At 37.3% G+C, this 17,671-nt stretch overlaps 2 protein-coding genes across 5 annotated transcripts in view; one reads left to right on the top strand and one right to left on the bottom strand.

Moving 5' to 3' along the window:
- HADHB (hydroxyacyl-CoA dehydrogenase trifunctional multienzyme complex subunit beta) overlaps positions 1-11,884 on the bottom strand; it is a 43,106-nt gene extending 31,222 nt beyond the window's left edge. The window contains exons 1-3 of one of the 3 annotated variants that reach the window (XM_074300105.1): positions 11,604-11,884; positions 976-1,050; positions 826-864 (exon numbers count right to left, since the gene is read on the bottom strand). In XM_074300105.1, the coding sequence (XP_074156206.1) occupies positions 826-864; positions 976-1,042 (106 nt within the window). In that variant the 5' untranslated portion in view covers positions 1,043-1,050; positions 11,604-11,884. Of the gene's footprint in view, positions 1-825; positions 865-975; positions 1,051-11,285 lie in introns of all 3 variants that reach the window. The other 2 variants (XM_074300104.1, XM_074300106.1) reach the window with 2 other exon arrangements.
- HADHA (hydroxyacyl-CoA dehydrogenase trifunctional multienzyme complex subunit alpha) overlaps positions 11,722-17,671 on the top strand; it is a 59,758-nt gene continuing 53,808 nt past the window's right edge. Inside the window, exon 1 of one of the 2 annotated variants that reach the window (XM_074300102.1) lies at positions 11,722-11,954. In XM_074300102.1, the coding sequence (XP_074156203.1) occupies positions 11,888-11,954 (67 nt within the window). In that variant the 5' untranslated portion in view covers positions 11,722-11,887. Of the gene's footprint in view, positions 11,982-17,671 lie in introns of both variants that reach the window. The other variant, XM_074300103.1, reaches the window with a different exon arrangement.

Here is a 17,671-nt window from a genome sequence, read left to right as displayed (position 1 = left end):
TTGCAGAGGACTTAACATGCCATGCCAAAGAAACTCTCTCTCTTCCTGGCACAGCAGCAAACTTCTGCCCACTGAAATAATATTCTCTTTCAGCGTTAGCCTCTCTTTATCTTCCTCCCCTATTTCCCTAATAATACTTTATACTCTCTTTCGGGTCCTTGCCACTAAGAAATTCAGTCTTTCTATTCATGAATAGCAAAGACTGACTTTCCAATGCCGATAATAAACTTCTATCAGTCTAGCTTTTCATGTTTGTAAATTCCTTTATGAAGGACCCCTGTGCCACCTGAAGGGGTTTCCACAACTCTCTACCATGCGCTGAATCCCAAGGAGTTTAGGGGAGCCAAACCCTGAACCTAGTACTAACCCTCCCTGACCACCCTAAACCTAATCTCATCACAATGACTAGGCAAATAAATCTCTTGATGAAAACAAATAAGCCAGCTTTTAGCTATATATCAAGTTCATATAAGGTTTGGTGGTACAAGCTAATTGTGTCAGGACTTTGCCATAAGCAGACAGATCAGCTGGCCATCACAGTTCCCAACACTAGACCATGGGGATACCCCCAAGAAGCTTTAGTCAGAAAATTATTGTGTGAGAAAAATGCTTTATAAAATGTAAGTACCATAGAAATGTAAGCTATTGTTATAAGACAAATCAGATTTCTCCTTTCTTATCATATAAAACGATCCCAATTAGCAAATATTATACATGCTCTACTAATAACTGGGAAATGATGATAAATAAGATGGCCCGTCCCTAACCTATTTTATACTTCAAGATTTAGAATCCCCAACACGCATGCAAATAACTATAATATACCTGTTTTCAGTGGCTGGGAGGTGGTCAGCAATCTTAAAGCTGAAACACAAGATAATTATAAATTTATTTTTAAAGAGAAAAATATTTGGATTTTGTTAAATCTTAAGGTTTTTTTCATTTTTTTTAAAGAGAAATGAAAATTTAACTTACGGAATTTGGTGGCCCAGGTAGATGTCACAGGCAGATTTCTTAAAGTGCGAGTCAATATGGAAGTCATTTTGAAATCTTAAAAAAAAAAAAAAAAAAATTCCAAAAAAGATCATCTAAATAATTTGCATGTTTTATAGCTAGATTCTGTAAAATGCAATGCATGTATAACATTTTAAATCCAATTTATTGCTTAATAAATGGTAAGATATTCTATCTGCTAAGGCCAAGATGGCTTTCTGGGCATAGGATTTGAGACTATTTCTGCCAACTCTGGCTGAATAGGAAGACATTCTTCATTTTAGGAAGTTCCTGTTTTATAGCTTTTCAAACCTGGAAGAATTTATATAATGGGACAATAGTGGCAAGTACTAAGCAGGATTTTACTGTAACCATTAGACATTCTAAAGTATACAAACATTCAGAAGCTTTTAGCAGGGAATAAAAAAAATCCTTCAAGCAGGCAAGAAGAAATATGAAAAAAAGGGGGAATTTTTTTTAATAATACTTTTTCATTTTCAGAAAATTTTAATAAGACCTGTGATTTCACTGGTATAGCAAACTCCTGATGAGAAAATTTTCTCTGCTAATGAAAATTGGTACCTGCCCTCAAACTTAAGGTCTTGAGGAAAGTGTTTTCTCCAGAAATACAAACCACTGGATATGAGAGGCTCCACTGAAAAAAGCCAGGTTTTTTGATTTTGAGGCCTGATCTTTATGTACAATGTCATGTTGCCATGCTGGTAGAGAAGGGTAAGGAAAAAAGGGAAGAGTTGATGTGGGGATAAAAATTCTGGCATAAGTATATATTTAAAATTTATGTAACAACATTCTTAATTCTCCTGCTAGTTCCTGATGCCCCAGATTAACTACCATTTTAATACTGCCCATTTCATTTCCATTAATTAGAAGTTGTCTCTGCTATAGGAACATTTAGATACTTTTCATAATGAATGTTATTTGTTCCTCTAAGAGACACAAAGCAAACATTGCATCAACATTTGTTGATCTACTCCATAATTTTTAAAGGATTACAATCTAAAATAAATTGAAAAGAAGCCAAGGAGAATTAGTCCCTTATTCATGAGAGAAAAGATAGCCATCTTTTAGAAAGATGGTGCTGTGTTTTTGTTTTTTTTAACTTAAAATGCTATGCCACTTGCCACTTATCATTAACCCTCAAAATAACTATTTTAAAAATATTCTCTATGCCTCTCCCCAACCACTGCAAACTGGTTTTGCACATAAACCCTGTTTAGATTGTGGTCAATGTGGTCATTCTTTAAAACTAAGAAATTGAACTATTCCTTAAATTGCAAAATACCTGAATAAGATAAGATCATTCACCTGAGAAAGCATTTACTAATATATTAAGGCTATGATCTCAAATATAATAGATTTGAAAAAGTTTTCCCCAATCCATTACCTTTTTGCATTAGTACCAAATATCTACCAGTCTTCCTCTAAGTTCTAGTCTTTTCCATTTATAGTATTAGGAGGAGAAACATATCAAATTTTCACAAATTTTCACGAATTCATCCTTTTTACCCATGTCCTGTTATAAATCCTTTATATAGTTCCACTTCACATGCTAGAGGGCTTGTTTCAAATTTCTGGATATTATGTACATTCAAAAGAAATGCATGTTTCCCACCAATTGCTCTTTTCCATATCGACTTCTCATTTCTTTAATGCAAATATTTCTTTCTCCAATGTTATCTGTTCTGCCACAAGATCCTGCTACATAATTCTTCTGTGGTATAAAATATAAAAAATACAGACTGTCATTGGGCAGAGGTGGGTGGGTGTGTATATGACTTGCAGCCAGACACCACAACCAGAATATTGGCTATGTTAAAAAGATGGATGTTTTAACTTAATGCTTAGAGGTCACTAAAATCCTTTCCCAAAATGCAATCTAGCTCCTGGCCTTTCTCTTATTCAGTTCAGCCCAATTCCATTTTCACATTCAAAGTCTGAAATACAGATAATTGATAGGTTAACTCTATGGATTGCCCTTCTAAATACTTATTGAAAACAGGACAATAGGCACACTTTTTTCCACTAGGTATTTCCTACATGAATAATTATGTGAACCTCTTTTAAATGATAAAGGATTTTATTTAGAAAGTTTGTACTATTTTAGGGTCTTAACACAATCCAGAGCCAAAAGGACCTCACTAGCTACAAAAGAAATTCTTAACTTGTTTGTGTCAGAGCAGTTGGGCAATCTTCTCAGAATATTTTGAAATTAATAAAGTAAAATATACAGGATTACAAAGAAATCAATTATATTGAAATACAGTTGTCAAAATATGTTTTTAAAAATAAATAGGATGATATCCCCTGCCTTCCATTCTTTGGTATGTATGGAATATTAGAGATTTCTTCATGATTTGATTTGTTCTGATGAATTTTTTTCTCTTCTTCCCTTTGCTCCCTTTTTAGATTCTTTGATATAAAAGATGGCTATCTGAATGGGAAAGGGGAAAATCTAGGTAACATAAGAATAGTATTTTTAAAAGTAGATTACGTTAAAAGACTACTGGTCTTGGCCAAAAATAATATATGCAGTGAAGTTAGGCATAATCCTGAATAGGAAAAAAAAAAAAAAAAAAGCCATTCTAATGAATTGCCAGATTTTCAGGATTTTGTTTCAAAAAGATCTAAACTTAAAAAAAAATTTGACATGATGAGGCAGTTAGGTGGCACAGTGGATAGAGCACTGGCCTTGAAGTCAGGAGGTCCTGAGTTCAAATTTGACCTCACTTAACACTTCCTACCTATGTGACCCTGGGCAAGCCACTCAACTCCAAATGCCTCAGCCAAAAAAAAAAAAAAAAAAAGGAAAAACAAAAAGAAAATTTGACATGAGATCTACAAGAAATATAAGCTAACCATCAAAGACTAATTTCAATAGATTTAGTGAGAACAAACTATATATTTTTTTCTATTTTGCATTTAAGTTTAAAAGTAAAAAGATAGTCTATACTAGACTATTGTTTGTGGAAGTGCCTATTCCTTTCTCATAGTTTTATCAAGAATTCCTTTAATACACATGTATATTGTTTTCAAGTTTTTTAATGATAAGGCATACACATACATATATACAATACAGCATATTTTCTGTCACTTTTTTTTGAATAATGTCTGATTTTTTCCTAAGAATTTGGTACCTTCATCTCTTCCAAATATCTTAAGAAGCAACCTCTCAAAACACCTTTAAAATTATGATTCTTAACATACTTAATTTTTTCTTTGTTTTCTTGGATGTAATTTGTACTTCTTAAATAGGATATTGGCACAAAGTACCAAACCTACAAATGTAGTGGCTCAACTTTCATAGGAAAAGTAGTTTGTTAAAGAAACTGACAATTTTTTTCCACCTCATTTTTTTTTAATATTTACTTTCCTAGTTTCATCCTCAAATGTTCTTAGGATGATCTAGAATAATGGGGGCTCTGGTCAAGCTTTCTTTTTTTTTTCTCTTTTTTATTTTTAAAGCTTTTTATTTTCAAAACATATGCATAGTTTTCAAAATTCACCCTTGCAAAACCTTGTGTCCAAATTTTTCCCCTCTATTGCCCTCACCTCCTCCACTAGATGGGAAGTAATCCAATACATGTTAAACATGTGTACTTCTTCTATACATATTTCCACAAATATCATGTTATACAAGAAAAATCTGATCAAAAGGGGGAAACAACGAGACAGAAAACAAAATGAAAGCAAACAACAACAAAGACTGAAAATACTGTGTTGTGGTCTACCCTCAGTCATCAGTGTCCTCTCTCTGGGTACAGATGGCTTTCTCCACCATAAGTCTGGTCAAGCTTTCTATAAATTTATATGACTCTCTACTTCTCCCAAAATATCCCAAAGTGCTGCTCCATAAATTTTTATAAAAGAATGTATATTCTAAACAGGAAGCCCTAGGCTGCCTTATCTTTTCACACCGCAAGAAAATAAAAGCATCTGTAGGCTGAGGACCTGACTTATCTCCCTAACTTCCTTGAGGCAAGCAGCTAGATGGCTGGGCTTAAAGCCCAGAAGACTAGGCCTCCAATCCCACTTCAGATACTACCTATCTACCAAAAAAGGAAATCCCAAGGGATTAAATTTCCTTAGGAAAAGATGATATTGATAGTGATAGTTTCTTATCTATGTCCCATTTTTGGCATCAATAGGCCATTTAAAGAGGTAATAATAGTAACAGCATTTATGTAGTGCCCTCTAAGGGCCAGACACTGTGCTAAGCACTTCACAAGTATTTATCTCAATTGATCCTAACAACATCCCTGGGAAGCAGGTGCTAAAGTTAAGGAAACTGAAGCAGAGAAAGAGTAAGTGACTTTCTAAGGTCACAGGGCTACTGTCTTGAGGGTAGATTTGAACTCGAGTCCTATTGATTCCAGCCCAATGCTCTATGCACTTCACCACCCAGCTGCCTCTTTAAATAGTGAAAGGGGCAGGGAAAAGGGCAATTGCATAGGTATACACACACACACACACACACACACACACACACACACATGTTAAAAACTAAGGTGGTGTCTGTCAGGAGAAATGTGCTAAAGCAGAAAGTCCTGGGGTTTGGGGGAAAGCATTCCAATTCTGCTATGGTTTTTACACTTAACGGAATAAATTTTTGACATCACTGGTGTATAAAACTCAATTGTGAAAACCCTGTGTCTGTTGAGGGTACCAATCACTCAGATTTATAAGCTTAGAGTCAACCCATTACTTTTTAACTCTCTTACAGCTTTAATAAACCACTTAGTTTCCAGCTCTTGACAATTCTATTTCCACACCATCTCTTCATTTCCTCTCTACTCACATGGCCACTGTCCTAGTTCAGACACTCATAACTAACCTCTTCCTTGGAAGCCTGTAAATGTTTTAATTGGTTTCCCTGCCTCAAAATTCTCCCAGTACTATATTCACTTCATTTTTCTATTATTTTCCCCCCTCTCCCATAGTTTCCCCCCTTTGTTCTGATTTTTCTCTCCCAACATGATTCATAAAGCAATGTATATTAAAAATAAATTAATAAAACTCTCCCATCTCCAACCTGTCTTCAGTATTGCTGTCAAAGAGATATCCCCTAAAGCACAAGTTTAATCACAGATTTTCCTGCTGAAGAACTCCAGGTCTTTGCTCTTGTTGTTTGACATTTTAAGCCTTTCCCAACCTATCTCTAACTTACCTTCTAGTATTAATACATAATTACTTTCCTTCAACACACTTTGGCCTAACCAGTCTAGTTTTGCTGTTCTTCATATATCACACTCCACTTCCACAGTTTTGTTGCTATTCAGTCATATCCAATTCTTTATGACCCCAAGGACCATACATATCACAACAATACTGTCCATGAGGTTTTCTTGGCAGATGTACTAGAGTAACTGCCATTTTCTTCTCTAAAAGATTGAGGTAAAGTTACATGACTTGGCCAAGCTCACACAGCTAGTAAGGGTCACTGCATTTGACTCAGGTCTTTTTGGGTAGCAAATGAGGGTAGCATTTTTGGCAATAAAGAATTTCTTAATTAAGATATGTAAATTTTTTAGACACATACTATTGCACTTAACAGACTATAATATAAACATAACATATATATTGGGAAACAAAAAAAATTCCTGTGACCCATTTTACTGTAGTCATCTGGGCCTGAACCAACATCTCGTATTACAAGAGAACTTTCCTGATCTCCCCAACTCCTAGTCTTTTCTCACTTAGAAACTACTTTATATATATTTATATGAGTCTGTGTCATTTTCTTCAATAGACTATAAGGGAACTAAGGGCAGGGGCTGTTTCACTCAAGTATTTGTATTCTAGGGCCTAGCATAGTACTTGACAAATACTGACTGATCCCAAAACACAGGTCTGCCCATGGTCACCCTCCTATCCAGGAAGCTTAATGGCTTCCTACTACCTCTAAGATAAAAGACAAATCCTCTGGGGTTTTAAATGCTTCACAATCTGGCTTTAGTGTATCAGCCTTTTCCAGGTTGATTACAAATTACTCCCTTTCACAAAAGCTACATTTCAGCCAAACTGGACTATCAGCTGGTACAGAGAACATTGCATTCCTTTGTGCCTTTATACAGATTGTCTTCCATGCCTGGAATGGATTTCTTCATGATCTTGCCTTTTACAAGCCCTAGCTTCCTTCAATGCTCAAGTACAACTTCTTAGTCTTTTTTGATTTCCTCAGTTGAAAGCACTCCTAATTTCTTTATTTATATACATATATATATATACATATATATATATATATACACACACACGTATGTAAATATGTAAATAATTTATAGATATAATTTTATATGATAAAGTAATTGCATCTCTCTATATAAAACAATTTATATATGTATTTGTTTGTATACATAAATATATATATATATATATATATATGTGTGTGTATGTATATATATACATATATATACATACACACACATATATATATATACACACACACACACATATATATATATATATATATATATATATATACACACACATGTGAATGTATGTGTGTGTATGTGTAGAATATTTTTCCCTAGCTAGGTGGTGAAGTAGATAAAGAATGCAGGTCCTAGAGTCAGGAAGACTCCCTTTTCTCAATTCATATCTGGCCTCAGACACTAGCTTCACGATTTTGAGCATGGTCACTTTACCCTGTTTGCTTCAGTTACGTCATCTGTAAAATGATCTCTGGAAGGAAATGGCAAACTACTCCAATATTTTAGTCAAGAAAATCCAATGGGATAACAAAAAATTCAAAGATTGAATCAACTGACAACAAAAAATTCCAGGAGGACCACAGAACTGTTTTGTTTGTTATTTAAAAATTTCATATCTTTGCATTCTTAGCACCTAGAAAATGCCTTTGCACACTTTTGGTATTTGATGCTAGTTGGATGAATGAATCAATGAAATTTCCACCACTTCAATTTATAATCTTGGATAAATGTGAAAATGTTTAGAAGAATTGCACATGTTTAACCTATATTGGATTGCTTTCTGTCTAGAGGAGGGAGGAGGGGTGGAAGGGACAGAGAAAAAATTGGAACACAAGGTTTGCAAGAATGAATGTTGAAAGTTATCTTTACATGTATTTTGAAAAGTAAAAAAAAACTATATTATAAAAATTAAACAATATATAATCTTAGAGAGTTAACAGAGAGCACAGAAAGGTTAACACTTGATCATTGAGCCAGTATATGTCAAAAGAAATATCTGATCCCTGGGCATCCTGACTCCAAGGTTTTTGCTCCATGTAGGTTTGCTATGCTTCCTTTGTTTACAATGTAGGCAAGCAAAATGGGGCTCAGGCCATGTAAAGTAGTGAAGCACCATTTAAACTTTTATCCAGGCATCCCTACCATTATTTTCTAAAAAGAGGGATAGAAGCAGTATATACCAACTAGACTTCAGAAATTCTCCTTTAGATTGTCTTTACAAAGTCTGATGAACAATGTATTCCCAATAGGAGTGGTCAGGATAATAAAAAAAAAAATGATCTTATCTATTAATCATCAACCAAAATTTACAAACATGATCAATATTTTCTCTGACCTTAATAGTTTTAAATTTTATATTTGATGTGCTTTACACATCCTATCTCACTTAATTCTCATAACCCTGTGAGATAAGTACTTTTATTTTCTCATTTTGCAGATGAAGAAATTAAGGCTAGATGAAGTTACATGACTTTTAAGAACTCCCACTGAATGAAGTCTTACTGACTAAATTATGCTTTCTATCCAATAAGCCAACTGTCTCTCAAGTGAATGACAATACAACTGAGAACATAGGACGTGTTTGTATTCAGAAAAATAACAGTCAGGTAGCATGTACTAAATGAGACTTAGGAGAGGGAGACATCACTGTTAGATTTAGAGTAATTCAGGAAAGCTTTCTAAAATTTGTGCTTGACATTTGGCCTAAATAGATCAGTGAAGGCTTCATGAGATCAGGGACTCGGACTTATGTAAATTTTGTATCTCTGCAAAGCAGGCAGCCTATGTACTGCTTTATGGACAGTAAACTTTTTTTTTTTTTTTTTTTTTTTTGCTTTTTTGCTGAGACAATTGGGTCCAAGACTTGCCCAGAGTCACACAGCTAGGAAGTGTTAAGTGTCTGAGACCAGATTTGAACTCGAGTCCTCCTGACTTCAGGATTATTGCTCTCCTGACAGTAATCATTTTTAACAAGTGTTTATCGAATCATTTCCATATATTACTTGTGCCTTCTTCTCACTTTTGATCTTGAATCTCCATAGCTCTCTTCTGGAGTTAGCTCACCTGTCACATTCTATAGGTTTTTCCTTATCCCACAGTTATACACTCCTACCCTTCTCCAAACCCTCATTACTCTGTTTTTAGAAAGTATATAACCTGTATTTACCTACCTGTGTGTTTTCCCCCAGAAGATTTTAAGTTTCTGGAGAGCAAAAACTTCATTTTTATCTGTATTCCCAGTTCTGGGCACATAACAAAGCACTTAACAAAAGTTTATTGAGTTAAATGGTCCTAGTTTTATGACAATCTAAATTTCATGATTTTATGTAACACTGAGCCTTTGAGAACATGCCTTTCACAGATTTACAGAATCTCAGAATTTGCCAACCTGTATCCAAATCATCAATGACAAACTGTCATTCAATCTACCTGAAGATGTCTAATAATGGGAAACATTAGCTGTGGCGGCATCTCATCTCACTTTGAGTCTTTATCCTTGAAAGTTTTTTTTTTTTTTTTTTTTTTTTTTTTTTTTTAAATTTTGAGTTTCAAATTCTCTCCCTCCTTCCCTTTTCCCCTCCTTGAGAAGACAAATAATTTGACATAGATTATAGGGGTACAGTCATGCAAACTATTTCTACATTAGCCAAAGAAGTTCTTTATTGGGCTTTAAGTTTATCTTAGCAATTTTTACCCATTACTTTCAGGTTTTAACCTCCAGAACCTAATCCCTTTCTTCAATAGGACATCCTTTCAAATTACTTGACTATCAAGTAGGTGATTTTTTTTTTAAAGTCTCTTCTCCAGACGAGACATTCTAAATTTCTTTAACTCATCCCTATATCTTGTCATTCCCAATGACATCATCATTGGGATCAAGCTATGGACAAAGCACCAGGTCAATTTTCTTCCTACAATTCAGCAGATATATGCTGTTTGCCAATTGCGTTATGAAACTTAAGTACTTGCACATGTACAGATATACAATTTCAAATTTTGGGGTACCAGCTCTACCTACTTGGGGAGAATGCCCTAAAGATCCAATCCCTTCAAGGAAGAAACAGACTCCTGGAGGAAAATGACTGGCTCAGGCTTTCTATCCTACTCCGCTACCACTACTAAAGTGACAAAATGCATTTTAGGACCATTTAAACGTAAAGATTAGCTGCTTCCCCTCATTACTCTCCCCTCTCCGGAAACCTCCGACCACTTTTTTCCCGACCTATTTTTTTTTATGCCTCCTCTCCTCCCAAATTCCAGTGCCACTATTCACAGAACCAAGCCTCGTTCGGCGAGAGCCGAGCTCTTTGCTGGGCAGTCTGGGTCCAAGGCACAAAAACACACTCATCTCTCCGAAAGTCCATCATCCCGCTGGGTCTCTGGGGTCAGATATGTAAATAACGCTAGGGGCCCGGGTGATCCGGCCCTGCACCATTGCTAAGTGCCCATTGCCAGGCCCCAGCAGATCAAAAACAGCCCTCGGACCAACCGCTGGGATGTTCACTGCGTTCTAAAAGGCGCCGAACAGCGAGCCGGGAGCCCCAGGTTCGAGACCGCCTCCAGACATTGCAGCTCTTGGCTCTATTTTCAACATATGGCGTAGAAGGAAGAGTCAATTTATGCAGACAAATAAAGAGTAACAGTCGTTGCCTCAAGTAAAGTCTGCGACATGCCAAGTGTGTGCTGAGGCTTTCCAAGATTTGGAGAAGAGAGACGGGAGCCAGAAGGGCTGCTTGTCCCCGGCTTAAAACTGTGGGGCAGGAACCCATGGGGGGGGGGGGTCACTAAATTACGGATTATCAGTAAATGTTTGATTTTTACACCCATTTTATATATCTACACCCCCAGGGCCGCGTAAAATTTTCTGGGATGAAAAAGGGTCGCGAATGGGAAAAGTTTAAACAGCCCTCTGTAGTTCAATCTCCTCATTTAACAGATTCGTAAACCGAGGCCTACGGAGATTAAGTTCAACTTCTTCGTTTTACAATAGGAAACAGGCTCAAAGAGGGAAAAGTCCCCCCCGCGATCGCGAGCCACCAAATACTTGTGCCCGGCCCGTCCCACCTGTCCACACCAGCTCCCCGAGTATCTCGAGCAGAACAGGGCGGGCCGGGCCGGCCGAGTCTGGGCCGGGGACGCAGCGGTGAGGGAAGAGGCTCGGGTCCGGTGAGTTTGTGGGCCAGTGTCCTCCCCTCCTAGCTCACCTCAGTTCTAGATTGTCCGACCTTCTGCCCGATAGAGATCCTGGGAACTAGAGCCGAACTTGACCGACAAGCAGCCGTCGGCTATAAATGACACCGCCCCTCCCGCCCCCGTCTTTCCCCCATCAGTTCCGGGCCAGAGCTTCGCCCCGATGCTCCCCCTCCCCCACTCTCCGCGTACCCGTCCGTGGGCTGTCCCGGCCTTCGCCTGACAGAAATTCCCCGCTGCTCCGCCCCTGTGCCAAGGGGCGTCTTCTGCCCTCGAGACTACAAAGGGAGGCTTTTCCGCTGGCGTTCGCTTCAGCGGAGGGCCAGAGGTGGCAGCGGAAGCCTCGCCTCCTACTGGTTTCTTTCCGGCAGTGTGCGGGGCAGGCCTAAGTGGGTAGAGTCCCTGGCACCAAGGACCCCTGCTTCGCCGCTGCCCTGCTCCCGGCGCGAGCTCGCATTCGCCCTATCCCGTCCAAGATGGTGGCCTCCCGGGCACTTGGCAGCCTCTGCCGCCTGACGGCTTCCCGCGCCCGCCGCTTCACTGGTGAGGCAGCTGCTGGGAATGCGGGGAGTGGGGAGGGGGAGCTGGACACCGGAGCCGAAGACCCCCCTGAGGGTGGGGGGGTGGGGGGCAAAGGTGCTGACCGCTCCCCGGACCCCGCCCCCGGGCCGACTACGGAACGGAGCGGGGCCCACAGCCCCCTTCGCATCCCGGCCCGGCGTGCCCACCTGTCGCACTTCGTGCCCAACTAGCGGCGACTCTGGTTCCACTCCTGCCCGGGTCCTACATCCAGAGAGCTGGCCCTCCGAGGTCACCTCATCCCCCGCCCCTACCTCACCTGCTCCAGTCCCCCGGGAAGCAGAGACCTCGGGAGGGCAAGAGACTTGGCCAAGGTCACGAGTGTGGGGTCCTCCCCTGACCCCTGATTCAGCGACCTTTTCGCGGTCGCTCGCGGATCCCTCCCCAACCCCTGCGCTTCAGCTGTAGAATGCCCCTTATCTCCGCCTTATCGGTGGTAGTAACCCTGACTCGGGGTTCAAATCCTACCTTTGATCATTTCTAGCCGTTATTTCAGCGGGAAAGTTCTCGGAGTCTGCTGTGACTCATCAATAAAATAAGGAAGGAATAACTACATTCTCCCAGAAATTAAACGCGATAATAATGTAAAGTGTTTTGTAAACTTTAAAAAGCTATCTACGTGCCATTATTGTTTAAAGTATCCTTTCACGGTGACTATAGTGCAGAACTTCCTAAACTATCAAGTTAGATTGAAAATGGCTATAGGAGAAATGATTTTTGTCAGCAGACAGTATTCTCAAGCTGTTTTCAGCTATTTGTGCGGCAGGTGAGACTTATCCTGGTGAATGGGGAGCGACTGGACGGGAAAACTTCAAGTCCTGCGTCTCCTACACGTTAGCTGGGACACTGGGGAAATCAGCATCTCGGCTAACACTGAACACTGCAGGGCAAGAGCTGTCTGATAAAGTCACAGGTCCGGGCTCTTTCCTGACCTTGCAGCAGTTAGAGATTGTATAGTTGTGTGATTGGTAAAGGGCCAACTTTGGATTACTTTGACTTCAGTTCAGCAGCATTATTTAGCTATTATATGCCAGGAACCAGAGTCAGGAAGACCTGGTCCTAGTTTTGTCTCCGACTGAAAAGCACCTCAACTAAGACTATAAATTATAAGTCAATGGCCGATTTGAATTGCACTATGTTAGGAGTTTCTGATAAAGTAGAGGAAAGCAGTGCTAACCAATGAAAAGTCACTTTCTGGAGTAACTTTGTAATAAAAGAAATAATGTGAGTGAGGTGTCTTCTAAGTTTGGACCTGGGGAGTTTTTTTTTTTTTTTTTCATTTAATTTCATGTGACTGCCCCTTTAGGATGTTGAGCCCCACTGTTTTATTCAGTTTTTCTTCAAATAGTTAAGTCATGCTAATGCATCAAAAGGTGACACCGTATTAACTAAAAATTAGATTGGAGCACAAGTCTTCTGACTACAGTGATAAGAATCAGAGGATCTGAAAGCCAGCCTGATGATATTAGACTATCTTTTTAAGGTTTTTGATTTTTTTTCTCCATCTATTCCAGTCTTCCATTTTAGATTTGATCTCTGAGATCTTTCCAGTTCTGACATTCTATGATTTAATATTCTTTATCACTTAAAAATTGTTTCTTTTCATATTAATATTGAGAGGCCTAGCATAGAGGCATTCATGTAGTGTTGTATATAAGATGTTCCGGTATTAAAAGTGGAGACAAGGCTGCTTGTAAAGATTAAAAGATCAGGGTTTAAATCCTGTTTCTGACACTCACATTAAGCAAATCACTTAATCGTTCATTATTCCCACGAAGATCTCTAAATAATAACTTTTTTTTTCCCCCCTGAGGCTGGGGTTAAGTGACTTGCCCAGGGTCACACAGTGTTAAGTGTCTGAGATCAGATTTGAACTCGGATCCTCCTGAATTCAAGGCTGATGCTGTATCCACTGGGCCACCCAGCTGTCCCCTCTAAATAATAAATTATGATGAATTTGTAAAAGTTTCCAAATTTAGAGTTGATCATATGAATGAAATCAAATGTATAGGCCAAAAAAACTAGGATTGTAATTACAGAAAAACCTGTACAAGAATTGCACAGGATAGGAAGGCAAATATTAATTGATGTCTTGCTGGAAAAAGATCTACTCTAATAAAATCATTAATCCAGTGCAATCTTAAAATATATTAAAGTGTTGTATATAGCCACAGATTTTGAAGGTTATATGCCTGGAGATTTTTTTCTGTCTTTATGTTTTTATTGACTGTAATCTGTGCCCTGAACTCAAGCTTAACAATTTATCAATCTATCTAGAGATAAGAAATTAACCTCACACTTTTAGGGCTTAATGACTTCAAGACCTTTGTGTAAATTTGCTGCTAAATGGCTGCCTAGTGAATACGATCTAGATAAAATTAACTTTATAAACTGATGTCCTCATCCTTTATCTTCTCTGGGAATGAGGGGCAAAGTTATTACTTCACTCTGACATATTAAATGAATTAATATGTTTTTGTAAATTGAAGGTGTTTTCCTGGTTGAGTGAATATTTTTACTAGCTCTCTTCTTTAATCCTATTCCATCTTCCCTCTTTCCCTCATTTTGAAATGTTAAGAAAATGATTAAAGCTTTCATTTTCAAAATAGTGTTTGCAGTTTCAACATAATCTACTCTTTTTTTTTTGAATCATAACCAGTGAGAAATATATGTATGATATTTTCCTAAATCCTGAAACAATTTGTTTTATTTGCTGGAATGTTTAGAAAGTAGGGCAAAGGTTAATCTGTCAGTAGCTGGCAAGCTGGAATGTAGGCCAAAGTTTATGGAAGTTGCTAGCTATGAAATGACTTAAGTTAAATGGAAAACAGTAAGATTTTTGTTAAAAATAACCTGGTAATTTACTCTGTGATTTCAGTGGTTGACATTAGCTAAAGATGTTATAATAATTAGTCTGATTATCTTTTTTTTTAAATAGTATTTTTTTCCCAATTACTTGTGGAAGATAGTTTTCAGCATTCGCTTTTATAAGATTTTTAGTTCCAAATTTTTTCCCTCCCTTCCCCTTTCCTCAAGTCAACTGATACAGGTTATACAAGTACAATAATATTAATCATATTTATGATGAAAGAAAATTGGAATAAAACCATGGGGGGGGAGTAAAGAGTGAAAATAGTATGTATGCTTTAATCTGTATTCAGACTCCATAGTTATTTCTCTGGATGGAGATGCATTTTTTTCATCATGAGTCTTTCAGAATTATCTTGGATCATTGTGTACTGGGAAGAGATAAGTCTATCATAGTTGATCATTGCATAATGTTGCTGATATTGTGTACACTGTTCCTGTGGTTCTGCTCATTTTACACATCAGTTCATGTAAGTCTTTCCAAGTTTTTCTGAAAACTTTCCTCATCAGGAATCCTCTTGAAATGTCATCCCACATACTGTTTCCCCACTTCCCATTTCAAACTGGTTTTCTGCAGAAAGTTTTCTCCCATTTACTCCAGAACATTTTATAAATTAAAAGTTAAATTACTAGTAAGGAAATTGGTTTTAATTAGGAAAAAAAAATAGCTGTTTCTGTGGAGCAACAGATATTTCCTGGTCATCAGTCGTAAATGTTAAAGTTCTTTTTTGCTTGTCCTTAGCCATTGTGTGATTTAGTAGAATGCCTTTGAAAATTAATTTTAAAATTTGCTACATTCAAAGGCTTTTGACTAAACATCATAGTAATAGTTCACATTTATTTAATATTTCAAAGTTTGTACCGTGCTTTGTCTTATGACAACTCTTCAGTAGAATGGAGACTTCTTGAAACCATGGATGACTGCTTTTTGTGTTCTAGGACTGGCTTAGCACAGTGCCCAGTACATAATTTAATTAATTAGCAAATATTTGTTAATTTTTGTTAAATGTGTTAGCTGAATCCTGTTAGGTCAGGAATGTACAATTCCCTTTTATACATGAGAAAACTGAGAAACTGTGAAGTTAAATGGCTTGCCCAGAATCACTCACAGGTAGGCTTCAGTAGCATCTAGTTGATTTGGCAATGTAAGTACATGTTTTTCTTGTTAAAACTTTTTTATGAGGTGTTTTGTAATCAGCAATTTATCTGGATTTAGTCATTTCTGTTGCATCACATTAAATCAATCACATAAATATTAATTTGCTCCTGTATTTCTGAAATATTTATGCATTCAATTCTTTTTTTTTCTCTTATGTGACTTTTGGAGGAAGAGGAGAGTGACCTGGACTTTATCTTCTTACTGCTTTAATGGTAGTGAACATCTGGATTATTTAATTGCTTTATTGGCCCACATAACTCCATTTGGCAGCTATAAGGAACACATCTTGAAGCAGCTATTTTAATTAAAATCCACTCCACCCACCTTTTCTGGAAATATAGACCTGCATATTTACTAAATACATACCTTCTTTTTCACAGGTGTTAATGTTAACCTTTTTTTTAAAAGATGTTTTTCTACCCATTCCCATAGATCATTCAAATAGGAGGCAGGATATCCTGTCTACATTACATTGGTAACACTGACATAGTCCAAGCTTCTTTTAACAGTGCAATCTTACTGTGCTTGCATATTTGTGACTTTTTGATTATCCTGACTTGGACCCTGATAATTGAGTATCTTGGGGTCTTCTCAAGATTGTTGACATCTATCTGATAAATTTCTCCTATCTGATAAATCATCATCCTATTTTCTGCTATTCTCTCTACAACCCCATGCTAACCTTCCACATCAACCATCCAGCAAAATTCCATGAGATTAAATGCTTGAGGAAAATACTGAGGATATATATAACTCTTATGGTAACAAAAACTGTTATGCTTATTTCTAAAGCTGTAGAGGTATGACTTACATCAATCAATGCCTGCTCAGTCCCATCTCTTTTCTTATTCTTATTCTCCTTTTCAAGTTTTATAAACCTTGGATCATTAATGCTATAACAATGCTACAACCTCTAATAATTCATTCCAAAAACATTAAATAAATGACATTTATTTAGTGCCTTAAGGTTTCCAGAGCTGCCCCATAAGGTAGGTACTACAAATGTTATTCCCACATTATATAGATGAAAAAAACCGAAGCTTAGAGAGGTTTTGTCTTATCTATGTTACACAGCAGTAAGTTCAGGAAGCTAAATTAGAATCCATAGCATTCTCTAAAGTCTATTAGTCTTTCCACTTTATTACACTTAAGAGACCTGTAGTTAAACACTGGTGAAGATAGTATAGATCTGGACTTCTTAAAACTTTTTTCCTTTTGCAACCCCTTTTTACCCAAGAAATTTTTACATGAAGCTGAGTATATAAAATAGATACACAAATAACATATTTACTGATAAAAAATCATAAGTTTGCAACCCCCACTTTCAGCTTTAATACATCCCACATGGAGTACAAACCACAGTTTAAGAAGCTAAGGTAAGATATAGGTCCTGCTTTCATGAAGGTAAAACACAATCAGAATTACAATGTACCATCATATGATTTAGTACTTGAAGAGACTTTAGAAGTTAGCTAGTATAGACTCTCATTTTACAGATCAGGAAAATAGATTCATAGTGGTTAAGTAACTTGCTCAAAGTTGAAAACCTAGTAGTTGGTAGAACTGGGATTCGAAATTAGTTCCTCTAATTCCAAATCATTATTCTTTAATGATTGAATTGCTGAATTAAACCATGTAAGACAATATTAAGAAT

Source organism: Sminthopsis crassicaudata, chromosome 3, assembly GCF_048593235.1.
Source record: "Sminthopsis crassicaudata isolate SCR6 chromosome 3, ASM4859323v1, whole genome shotgun sequence".
Taxonomy (NCBI): Eukaryota; Metazoa; Chordata; class Mammalia; order Dasyuromorphia; family Dasyuridae; genus Sminthopsis; species Sminthopsis crassicaudata.
This window is presented reverse-complemented; position numbering and strand designations above follow the sequence as displayed.